The 12,861-nt window shown below is 34.4% G+C and overlaps 1 protein-coding gene across 2 annotated transcripts in view; it reads right to left on the bottom strand.

Annotated features, from left to right (window-relative positions):
- Positions 1-12,861, bottom strand: part of LOC130891901 (MOXD1 homolog 2) — a 110,174-nt gene that overhangs the window by 7,547 nt on the left and 89,766 nt on the right. For both annotated transcript variants that reach the window (XM_057796983.1, XM_057796982.1), the window contains exons 3-5: positions 12,612-12,776; positions 4,782-5,060; positions 1,559-2,388 (exon numbers count right to left, since the gene is read on the bottom strand). In XM_057796983.1, coding sequence (XP_057652966.1) covers positions 1,559-2,388; positions 4,782-5,060; positions 12,612-12,776 — 1,274 coding nt within the window. The remainder of the gene's footprint in view (positions 1-1,558; positions 2,389-4,781; positions 5,061-12,611; positions 12,777-12,861) is intronic.

Here is a 12,861-nt window from a genome sequence, read left to right as displayed (position 1 = left end):
GGTAGCAAATTCAGTAAAAATTAAGAAAGAATTGCTGAAACTGAAGCATATTTGAGGCAAAAGACAAAACCTTTACTGAATCAAGTGAAAACGTTTCTATATTTCACCAAGACAACGCATCGATTATCAAATCGATGGTTAAATCGAATTGATCACACTTCGAAGCGCTGTTTTATCCACCGTATACTCTAGATCTGGATCTCAGTGATTACTAATCTTAAAAAATGCTCGACGGTAGCAAATTCAGTAAAAATTAAGAAAGAATTGCTGAAACTGAAGCATATTTGAGGCAAAAGACAAAACCTTTACTGAATCAAGTGAAAACGTTTCTCTGTTTCACCAAGACAACGCATCGATTAACAAATCGATGGTTAAATCGAATTAATCACACTTCGAAGTGCTGTTTTATCCACCGTATGCTCTAGATCTGGATCTCAGTGATTACTAATCTTAAAAAATGCTCGACGGTAGCAAATTCAGTAAAAATTAAGAAAGAATTGCTGAAACTGAAGCATATTTGAGGCAAAAGACAAAACCTTTACTGAATCAAGTGAAAACGTTTCTATATTTCACCAAGACAACGCATCGATTAACAAATCGATGGTTAAATCGAATTGATCACACTTCGAAGTGCTGTTTTATCCACCGTATGCTCTAGATCTGGATCTCAGTGATTACTAATCTTAAAAAATGCTCGACGGTAGCAAATTCAGTAAAAATTAAGAAAGAATTGCTGAAACTGAAGCATATTTGAGGCAAAAGACAAAACCTTTACTGAATCAAGTGAAAACGTTTCTATATTTCACCAAGACAACGCATCGATTATCAAATCGATGGTTAAATCGAATTGATCACACTTCGAAGTGCTGTTTTATCCACCGTATGCTCTAGATCTGGATCTCAGTGATTACTAATCTTAAAAAATGCTCGACGGTAGCAAATTCAGTAAAAATTGAGAAAGAATTGCTGAAACTGAAGCATATTTGAGGCAAAAGACAAAACCTTTACTGAATCAAGTGAAAACGTTTCTATATTTCACCAAGACAACGCATCGATTAACAAATCGATGGTTAAATCGAATTGATCACACTTCGAAGCGCTGTTTTATCCACCGTATGCTCTAGATCTGGATCTCAGTGATTACTAATCTTAAAAAATGCTCGACGGTAGCAAATTCAGTAAAAATTAAGAAAGAGTCGCTGAAACTCAAGCATATTTGAGGCAAAAGACAAAACGTTTACTGAATCAAGTGAAAACGTTTCTCTGTTTCACCAAGACAACGCATCGATTAACAAATCGATGGTTAAATCGAATTAATCACACTTCGAAGTTCTGTTTTATCCACCGTATGCTCTAGATCTGGATCTCAGTGATTACTAATCTTAAAAAATGCTCGACGGTAGCAAATTCAGTAAAAATTGTTGAAACTGGAGCTTGGAGAAGCGCTGGAATTATAATATTCGTTCCTGAAGGAGGTTATATTGAAAAAAAAAAAGATTTTCCAATATACAGCGCTGTTTTCTACATCAAAATAAATATTTAAAAAAAATTTACTTACGGACTGAGTTCCTGGATACCCAAAGAATGTAAAACGGTAGGTAGACTTGGCAAACTGTGACAAGCCGCTAATGATTTTTGTTTGGGGTAGTACAACCCCATAACCAGACACGTTTCTTCTCGACTATTCAAACCGCCGAGAGTTATGGCGCTCCTACCTGAACTATTATACGTGCACTGCGTTATTAAATGATCGCCCGGTAAAATACGCACCGGCGCACCAAGTTTTCTATATTCCTGATATTCCGAATCTAAATTATCGTCACTAGCTATAGGAGGTTGTTCGATATTACCGCGGATATGTTTTAAAACGACTTGTTTACCGATTTTGTGCGTCTTCATCACAATCGCGAACATATTGATACCGTTACGAGGAAAAGCTTGTTTGGTACAAGCCGAAACGCAATGTCCCGACGAAATCACTTTCTGTTGACCCGGCGGAATGATATGTCTCCAATTCGGATCCATTCCGATGGAAATAACACCGGCGTCGTGTCTCCTCAACTCCGGAGTGAAATATAAACGTAAACCGGAACCGTCTATACCTCGCGCACTTCCTTCTAAAGGTGTTTGATAGTGAGTTTCCAGAAGGTAGTACCTCGAATTTTGGGGATCTATGGGATAACCGGCTTCCGGTGGGAAACTGAATCCTTCGGAACCTCTCGCCCAACTCGCTACGACGGTATTACAAGAAAACGGTTGGGAATTGGTATCGTAGCATCGATTACCCGGAGTATCAGCTAATTTTTCTATTATATTATTATCTTGACATTCGTATAATACGAGATGATGAAGACCGCTTGCGCCGTTGATGCTCTGAAGAGGTTCATACTGTAAAAAACCAAAAACATACGATTATGTAAAGAAAATGTAAACGAAACTACCTTAATTTCGTTTTTTATCTCACTTTTCTTTATTTAATCTATTTCTATTGTTGCCCCGGAGTTGTATTTTCCGCAAACGCGAACTAATTTCAATTTTCTCGGCAGATTCGGGGAATGCGTATGAATAGGATAGACTCTATTCGCCTGATGTAACGTTCTATCAAATTTGAATTCTCCGCGGAATTTCCACGTATCTGCAGGTTGATTTTTCGAAAATATGACATGTAAATTGCTTAGATTCGAACGCGATTCACGAATTTGCCAACGTTTCAACCATAAGGCTTTGTTATTTAAATAAGAATTCATTCTAATATCGGGAAGGAATATCAATCGAAAAATTACACAATCATTTGTTTATATATAAATTATTTATTAGAAAAAAAGTCGCCATAACTCATGAAACCAAACGGCTGCTACAACTCCTCCAATACAATTTACTCCTCAAAACAAATACAACGAATTTCTACCCAGATCATAACTGAACCTCCTCGAAGGAACCGTTGAAGAAAGGACATCAATTGAACGAAAACCTCATCAAAGAAGAAAATCTGAAGACCAAGTTTAGTCATTTCCACTAGGAACTGCATTGCAGCAACAAACAACCAGTAACGTCTTCACCAAGTCCTTCTAGAACCTTTATTTCTTTACTTTTAGTAAAAGAATCTTCACCATAATATATATTTTTGGTGTTGACAAGATATAGTTTTATCTAATCGATCAACAAGAACGAAAACCTCATCAAAGAAGAAAATCTGAAGACCAAGTTTAGTCATTTCCACTAGGAACTGCATTGCAGCAACAAACAACCAGTAACGTCTTCACCAAGTCCTTCTAGAACCTTTATTTCTTTACTTTTAGTAAAAGAATCTTCACCATAATATATTTTTGGTGTTGACAAGATATAGTTTTATCTAATCGATTAACAAGAACGAAAACCTCATCAACGAAGAAAATCTGAAGACCAAGTTTAGTCATTTCCACTAGGAACTGCATTGCAGCAACAAACAACCAGTAACGTCTTCACCAAGTCCTTCTAGAACCTTTATTTCTTTACTATTAGTAAAAGAATCTTCACCATAATATATATTTTTGGTGTTAACAAGATATAGTTTTATCTAATCGATCAACAAGAACGATAACCTCATCAAAGAAGAAAATCTGAAGACCAAGTTTAGTCATTTCCACTAGGAACTGCATTGCAGCAACAAACGACCAGTAACCTCTTCACCAAGTCCTTCTAGAACCTTTATTTCTTTACTTTTAATAAAAGAATCTTCACCATAATATATATTTTTGGTGTTAACAAAATATACTTTTATCTAATCGATCAACAAGAACGAAAACCTCATCAAATCACTTTCTGACGATGAATAATAAAACCCAGAGGATAGTAACGAAAAAAATCGTTGAAGAAGCTACTTCTACCAAGAGAATACCCTCAGACTCAATAGGAATATATCCGCTTGAGTCAACAGAATGAGCAGTTAATCTAACCAGCTCTTCCACCATCTGGAGCATACAAAGTAGTGATGAATCAGTTTATGGTATAATTTCTTGATTTCCTCGACGCCATCTTCTAAATTTGTAGATTCAACACTTGAGTGTATTGCTGATCAAGGATAAAATATTATTATTGTTGAAGAATTCCATCCCATTGATTTAGTACCAGCCAGTACCAAGATCGTTAACCAGTTAAGTTTGGTAACAACTTCATAGATCGCTATCGATGGACATACCTTCGAAAGGTTCGAGGTCAACGTTGGGATGCATTTTATCACCTAGACAAAAGTGGAAAGTTCCACCAAAGATAGGAAACTGGTTAGGTTAGGTTAAGAGGTCCAGATCTGTATCAATACTGATCTTGCAAACATTCTAGAGTGAGATAGACGTCATTTGATTGAGGTTGTCTTAATCCCACTTAGAGCAGTATTTTCAGAATTATTTAAACAACATATTTAATTAACGTGAACGAAATGATGATTACCCGATATTAGACATCGTTAGTCGAGATTTATGAACCCCCAGATTACTCAGTCAGCTCTCTAGTTTGATAGGGTGAGATTTCATAATCTAATGTTTACTTTCGGTCTTGTATAAACTAGAATATGTACCTTATGTAAAGAATTATCTAGTCGGATAATTTAGAAATTTCAGCATGTTTGTTAAAACTATATTTGTTCTAATAAAACACGTTGCATAATATAGTTAACTAATTGAATAACGTTCTAATATATTAATATATGTTTCAGTGTACATAGATAAATTGATGTTGTCAGTTTTGAGGTTAGGAATCAATTAAATTCGTAACATAAATCGAAGAATACAAAAAAATCAACTTACCCTTATCAAATGGTGCTTCCTGGTGATTGTAGGTATCTTAAAAATCCTACACCAAGATATGGAATCTCCTGGAGGCGGTGGTTCTATGGCAGGATTCCTCAATTCCCAAATTCGAGCTGTTTCTTCGGGTCGAGGTGCGTCTTGATCGGCCCTTTGTACTAAATACAAAGATTGACTTCCTCTGTTTGTTATTTCGTGTTGAGGAAGGGATTTTGGACCAACAGCGCCACCTACCGGTTCGTCTTTATGGTACGCCCATATTATTCTCATCGTGTCGTTCTGAAACAAATAAAATAAAATGTTTTATGACGATTGTTGTTTAGTTTCGGGTTCATATGCATAGATCCATGAAAACGTTTGCGATTCAATGAATGTCAATGTCAAACGTTGACATTGACACATCGCTGTTGCCATATCTCAAAATTTGAGATATAGTCATAGATAAATTGTAGTATATAACTCGGAATCGCCCGAAATAAAGTGAGTTACGATTTATATTATCACCCGTTAATTGTTCAATATTTTTTTTATTGTTTTTTATTTTCTATCGACTGATTTAACATCGATTTAAATTTGCTAATAACTATACGTGTCTCGAAGTGGTTTTTTAGATAATTTCGGGTTATTAATGATTTATTTTTGGGAAAAGGGGATCAGCTGTTAAAGTGGGCGGTACTTTAAGTCGTTATAAACGTTAACAACCTAATATTTTGGACCATTATTTATTTTATTTTGTGTTCAAGAAGATCCGGAAACAAGATAAACCAATAAAAGTTGTTATTAATATTTTATCGATGAAAAGATTTTAAAATTTTCGTATATAATAAATTGTTTGTTGGGTAAATATTAAAATTTCGATGGATACGTTGAAGATTCAAAGGAAAAGTGACTTTTCCTGTGAGAAAATTAATCACAAATCACACAAAATAATACTGAGAAGCGATTTAATTTATTAAACTACTTTTGATTGTCACTATATATATGAAAGTGTGTTATTGAAGGTCGAAACGTTGCAATCAACTACATTCGCTGAATAACTGCGAATCAAGTTTTTTTTTATCAAATCTAATTGAAATAAATATCTATATGGACAGCTCGTTAAAAAGTAATTTAGAAATAAAACAAAAATAAATTTTATCTTCATTAAACTTATAAATCAAAACGTTTATTTTTGTATACCGTTTAAAAGATTGTCAATGAACAATTCTGAAATTTCTGGGAACTAATGGCTTCACATATACAAGAAAAACTTCCAGATGAACAAGAACTTTCTGCAAATAGACAAATCTTGCTCTTGGGAAACTGCGTTGAAGCAGAAACTTCGTCCAGAGATGCTGGGGAGCTCCATGTTACATCGGAGGCAGTGACCAGCTATTGGTTTGTTGGTTAAGTGTTTTCCAAGCCTCTACAACATCTCCAAGATATTCTTTGTCTTCATTCTGGTTGTGTTTAACCTTGGATTCCGAGATGACTCTTTAAAAATATGTTTTTGATGGTTCTAATGAGCTGGAGGTTAATCTTCAGTTCCAAATTAGATCGTTTTCTGGTTTATTAGACCTTTTGAATCGTTTTTTAACTTTCTTTGGTGTCTTATAGGTTTTAGCAATAAATATCTGGTTCACAGATGATGAAACATTCAATAAAAAACTTGACATATACAAGCAAGACATTTGCTTGCTCTTGGGAAACTGCGTTGAAGCAGAAACTTCGTCCAGAGATGCTGGGGAGCTCCATGTTACATCGGAGGCAGTGACCAGCTATTGGTTTCTTGGTTAAGTGTTTTCCAAGCCTCTACAACATCTCCAAGATATTCTTTGTCTTCATTCTGGTTGTGTTTAACCTTGGATTCCGAGATGACTCTTTAAAAATATGTTTTTGATGGTTCTAATGAGCTGGAGGTTAATCTGCAGTTCCAAATTAGATCGTTTTCTGGTTTATTAGACCTTTTAAATCGTTTTTTGACTTTCTTTGGTGTCTTATGGGTTTTAGCAATAAATACCTGGTTCACAGATGATTAAACATTCAATAAAAAACTTGACATATACAAGCAAGACATTTGCTTGCTCTTGGGAAACTGCGTTGAAGCAGAAACTTCGTCCAGAGATCTTGGTGAGCTCCATGTTATCATCGGAGGCAGTGACCAGCTATTGGTTTCTTGGTTAAGTGTTTTCCAAGCCTCTACAACATCTCCAAGATATTCTTTGTCTTCATTCTGGTTGTGTTCAACCTTGGATTCCGAGATGAATCTTTGAAAATATGTTTTTGATGGTTCTAATGAGCTGGAGGTTAATCTTCAGTTCCAAATTAGATCGTTTTCTGGTTTATTAGACCTTTTGAATCGTTTTTTAACTTTCTTTGGTGTCTTATAGGTTTTAGCAATAAATATCTGGTTCACAGATGATTAAACATTCAATAAAAAACTTGACATATACAAGCAAGACATTTGCTTGCTCTTGGGAAACTGCGTTGAAGCAGAAACTTCGTCCAGAGATGCTGGGGAGCTCCATGTTACATCGGAGGCAGTGACCAGCTATTGGTTTGTTGGTTAAGTGTTTTCCAAGCCTCTACAACATCTCCAAGATATTCTTTGTCTTCATTCTGGTTGTGTTCAACCTTGGATTCCGAGATGAATCTTTGAAAATATGTTTTTGATGGTTCTAATGAGCTGGAGGTTAATCTTCATTTCCAAATTAGATCGTTTTCTGGTTTATTAGACCTTTTGAATCGTTTTTTAACTTTCTTTGGTGTCTTATAGGTTTTAGCAATAAATATCTGGTTCACAGATGATTAAACATTCAATAAAAAACTTGACATATACAAGCAAGACATTTGCTTGCTCTTGGGAAACTGCGTTGAAGCAGAAACTTCGTCCAGAGATGCTGGGGAGCTCCATGTTACATCGGAGGCAGTGACCAGCTATTGGTTTGTTGGTTAAGTGTTTTCCAAGCCTCTACAACATCTCCAAGATATTCTTTGTCTTCATTCTGGTTGTGTTTAACCTTGGATTCCGAGATGACTCTTTAAAAATATGTTTTTGATGGTTCTAATGAGCTGGAGGTTAATCTTCAGTTCCAAATTAGATCGTTTTCTGGTTTATTAGACCTTTTAAATCGTTTTTTGACTTTCTTTGGTGTCTTATGGGTTTTAGCAATAAATACCTGGTTCACAGATGATTAAACATTCAATAAAAAACTTGACATATACAAGCAAGACATTTGCTTGCTCTTGGGAAACTGCGTTGAAGCAGAAACTTCGTCCAGAGATCTTGGTGAGCTCCATGTTATCATCGGAGGCAGTGACCAGCTATTGGTTTCTTGGTTAAGTGTTTTCCAAGCCTCTACAACATCTCCAAGATATTCTTTGTCTTCATTCTGGTTGTGTTTAACCTTGGATTCCGAGATGACTCTTTAAAAATATGTTTTTGATGGTTCTAATGAGCTGGAGGTTAATCTTCAGTTCCAAATTAGATCGTTTTCTGGTTTATTAGACCTTTTGAATCGTTTTTTGACTTTCTTTGGTGTCTTATGGGTTTTAGCAATAAATATCTGGTTGACAGATGATTAAACATTCACTAAAAAACTTTTAATCGGATTAAATATTAATGAAAATGTTAAATAACTTCAAGTTTTGTCTATTTGAAGTAGTCATAGACAAATAATTCAATGTAACTATCTTAAAATTGTTTTTTTTTAAACACCTTTCGATGTTTCAAAGAAAGACTTTTCCGCAAAGTATTTTTCAATGAAAAATATTTGTGCTTGATTAATTTCGTTCGCAAAATTTATAAAAAGTAATTTATGGGGAGGTTTTCTACGAGGACGACTCCAGAAGTATCTAAGCTGACTTAGAGATGGCGGTAGTAACTTGAAAAGTACCATTGCATTTGCAGTATTTGTTTCTGTTAATTTTGTGTTGAAAAATAAACAAAATGGTTTAATTAAATGTTGTTTTCAAGATGCAAATACTAGTTTATAGACATATATTGTTATAATCATTTGAAGTACTTGTATATCAAATTATTCAATTTTTCGGATAAACCCGACGTAAAATTTTAGTTTATCGATTCCCACAAAATCGAATTAGTCGCGATCGGTCGTATTTCTAGTTCCCATGGATTCAATTCGACTATATAACGGTTTTATCAATAAATTAGATTTTTCTCTCTTTAAAAAGGATGCGGATTTACACAAAAAAATATAGAAACGAATCAAAATTTATTTATTTAAAACAAAATCTACCCTACAACGACTATAAAAACACGAATAAATAAGATGGAATTGAATACTTCAAGTTTTAATCTGATTGAAGCTTCTGAAAATATCATACCATTGTTTCAAGATATTTCGCATTCGATTGAATAAATAGATAGTGAGAGTTCCTTTCTTAGAATCAATCTTGTTGACACTCAGATTGAGCTATGCGGTCGAGTTTCAATTTACCTCCAATGTCCACAGGCCGGGTATTGAACACAAAAACTCATAATCTCGACATTTTATTGATTATTTCCAATTTATTCATACAAGTAACGTAAATTTCTGACTTGGAATCATCCTTTATACACTAAATCATCAAAAAAATCATTCATTGTACAAAAATTAGCCAAGGAACCTAACCTAACCTAACCTAACCTAACCTAACCTAACCTTACCTAACCTTACCTAACCTAACCTAACCTAACCTAACCTAACCTAACCTAACCTAACCTAACCTAACCTAACATAACCTAACCTAATTTAACTTAAGCTAACCAATTCCATTAGGGGCGATCCATAAGTTACGTCACACGTTAAGGGGGTGAAAGGGGGTCGTCGAAGAGTGATATTTTATGACAAGGAGGTGGGGATGGTCCCAATTATGTGATTATATTTCGTATGACGTAAATTCACTAATCAACACAAGCAAATACGTTATAACGAAGTTTCGTCCGCAAAGAATTGCTGCTAGACCTGTCAGACAAACGGAACGAAAATTAAATTGATGCTACGCCGCTTAATTTAGTTTATGGATACAAAATTATGAGTTAAATACTTTAATTAATATAATTAATCGTTTTTTGTTTTGTGAATTGTTTCAATAAACATTTCGTTCGATAGAAGGTTCGAACCTTCGATCTCCGTGTTGGAAATTAAGCACTTCGATAAGTTTCGACGAGATGTAGATATATACGGAATTGGAATTAATAAACTAAAAAGTATAAAATACTTTTTGAAATGACCTTAAGCTACATCCCCTTAATAGCCCTTAATCTAGGTCGAATGTTAAATTGGATTATAGGGCAGGGAAAGTTTCATTGTCTCTGACACATTTTAATGTTTCCGTTGGTTGTTGTTCGTGAATACTTTATAAGGTAAACTTGTGATTACGAACATCTGATATTATGTATTCAAAAAGGTCGTGAAGATTTTCCCTTTTTTCATCGATAAATTTTTTATCAAGCGGTTAAACAACGAGTATCAATTTCTCGTTTATGGAGTATTGGTAATCACCATAAAGACTTTCTATCGCATAAAAAGACAAATTAAATGTAATTAGAGTGGAAAATCTTGCTTCAATGTTTTCTCCATCGTTATCATTGTCTTTGACTAGTGTTTCAAGATAGACGTCAAAGTTGACGTGCTCTAATTCTGAATCTACTCTAAAATTTCTCTATTTCTGTCATTTATATGTAACTTGTTGTGAAAATCACCACATCATCATCATATGCTAGCATTCGATTCTAGTTAAGTTGGAAATTCTGGAACAGTGTGTAAATAGTCTTCAGTCTCGTCGAAACGCGCTTCAAACAGTGTAATTATGACTAATGGTGTAGTTGTGGTGTATTTGTGGTGTAAACAGTCTTCAGTCTCCTCGAAACGCGCGTCAGACAGTGTAATTGTGACTATTGGTGTAGTTGTGGTGTATTTGTGGTGCAAACAGTCTTCAGTCTCGTCGAAACGCGCTTCAAACAGTGTAATTGTGAGTGTTGATGTAGTGGCTGTGCAAACAGTCTTCAGTCTCGTCGAAACGGTTGTATATTTTTGTGATGATTACTATTTTATCTAAATTTTCGTTTGAGGGTTCTTGTAGGTTATTTTCGATTGTTTTATTAGTTTTATTGGTACTTTTATTTATTAAAAACGATGTTTTCTTGTAACTGTGTCATATGCTGTTTATAAATCGATGTAAGATGTGTCCGCTCGAGAAAGAAAGCACTAGAGGATGAACTTTTTGAAAGTTGATTGATTCGAGTGGTGCCCGCCATGTGGTGGTACTTGATCTAGAATTTCCGTGGATTGTAATGTTCGAGAAAAAATGTTTTTTACTTAAAATAACCTCACTTTATTTAATATAGTTAATTACAAATTTTTATCGACGTTTATGATATTTAATCACATTAGAATCGAAGTTGTTTTATAGTGGAGAAATTCTCATGTAATTTCTGCATTCCTGATGGATTTTTTCGTAATAAATCGACTTTCTCATGGAAATAAATGCAAATTATTCCGAAGGAGAATTATAAATAGTTCGGAAACTAGTATTCATAATTAATTATCATCATGTTTTATGTGTAAATTCGTCTTTTGCATTTCTCTCGTTCACATAATAAACTAGGTAGATGTATTTTGAAGCAGGGGTCGCGTTTTTTAGGATCGTGACAATATTATCATATAGTGGATACAATGGATAAACTCTGGGTGGCCGAATTCACAATGACTCACGTATATTCGAAGGGGGAATGGAAATTACGTGAATAAAGATGAAAAGAACCCTCAAAAATATCGCCAGGCTTTATTATATCAATTTTCAAATGAAATATGATTATTTCAGCAATTTTTTTTTAATACAAACACTCATCGTATGAAACATTATGCTTTTGAAGATATTAAAACGATAAATAGCAAAGATAATAATCGTTATATTGTAAATTGTTACAAAAAACAATGTTTTCAAACCTTATTTCATACAAATCAACTATAACTTTGTCATTTATTAGTATTTTTGTCTTTTAACCTTCGGATGACACTCATACACACGAGTTGTCTAATCTTCATGACAACCACGATCACAAGTTGACGCTCGACCATCCGGACCATACTAGAATAGTATTAGAAGAAGTATTTAAGAAAGAAAATGCAAAATATAAAAAAACTTTATAGATTAAAAAGGTAAAAACTCATTTTACATCACTAGAGCTTTGCCAGATTACTGATTTCCATAGGTTTGTTCAAGTAGACTTTATGTTTGAGGTGTTGTCACAAAAAACAATCAAAAAGCGTCAAATCAGGGCTACGTGGAGGCCAAGGGATTTGGAGACCAATTCCTTTCGAACTATGCAGTGGTTTTTTGGATTTTTTCTTCAGCAAATCCCAACCTTGATCCAAAGTTGGTATCTTTTGATTCCTGTGTTGATTGGAGCTGTAAACGACAAGTTTAAAGTCCTGGACGTTGTTGGACGACGTTTTACTGGTGGTGGTTTGTTTAAAACGCTCAACCCTGTATATTTGGAATGGAAATCTGCTCAACACATGAAGAATAAATTTGATCAGATCGTTAATAGGAACGAACTAAAAATTAGCGTGAAAATAAACACCAACTATGAATCGTGCCATTTTCTGAACGAGTTTATCGAACGCGGTTCGGCGAACTTGAGATTTTCCGAGTTTCCCAACATGTAGAGATGAGAAAATAGAAAAAAAAATCGGGGGATCGAAGAAAATAGTTCGTGATTCATGCACCGTCTTTCCTATATTTCAGTTAATGGAAAAATGAAATAGGAAAACACGTAGCGGTAATAATTTTCGATATATATATTTTCAAACTGTGGTGTGATTATTAGTTAAATTGACTTACCGTAATCGGAATATCATGATGATCGCACGTGTTCAGTCTTCTTCTGAATCTTAACACCGTATGAGTACTATTTTCATAACCTAAAAGTAGTTGGTAGTCTTGACTTGGATCGACTTCCGGTTCTCTGTCTATCGCACTTCCGGGTGAATCTTTAACATGTCTGTCCTGCAAAAAACAAAAATATACATTTTTAAAAACAATTACAAACAATTTACGTTGAAATTGAATACACAAAATGTAGTCTCGACTT

This window comes from Diorhabda carinulata, chromosome 3 (genome assembly GCF_026250575.1).
Source record: "Diorhabda carinulata isolate Delta chromosome 3, icDioCari1.1, whole genome shotgun sequence".
Taxonomy (NCBI): Eukaryota; Metazoa; Arthropoda; class Insecta; order Coleoptera; family Chrysomelidae; genus Diorhabda; species Diorhabda carinulata.
The sequence above is the reverse complement of the archived record's forward strand: the minus strand, read 5'-3'. Positions and strand labels throughout refer to the sequence as shown.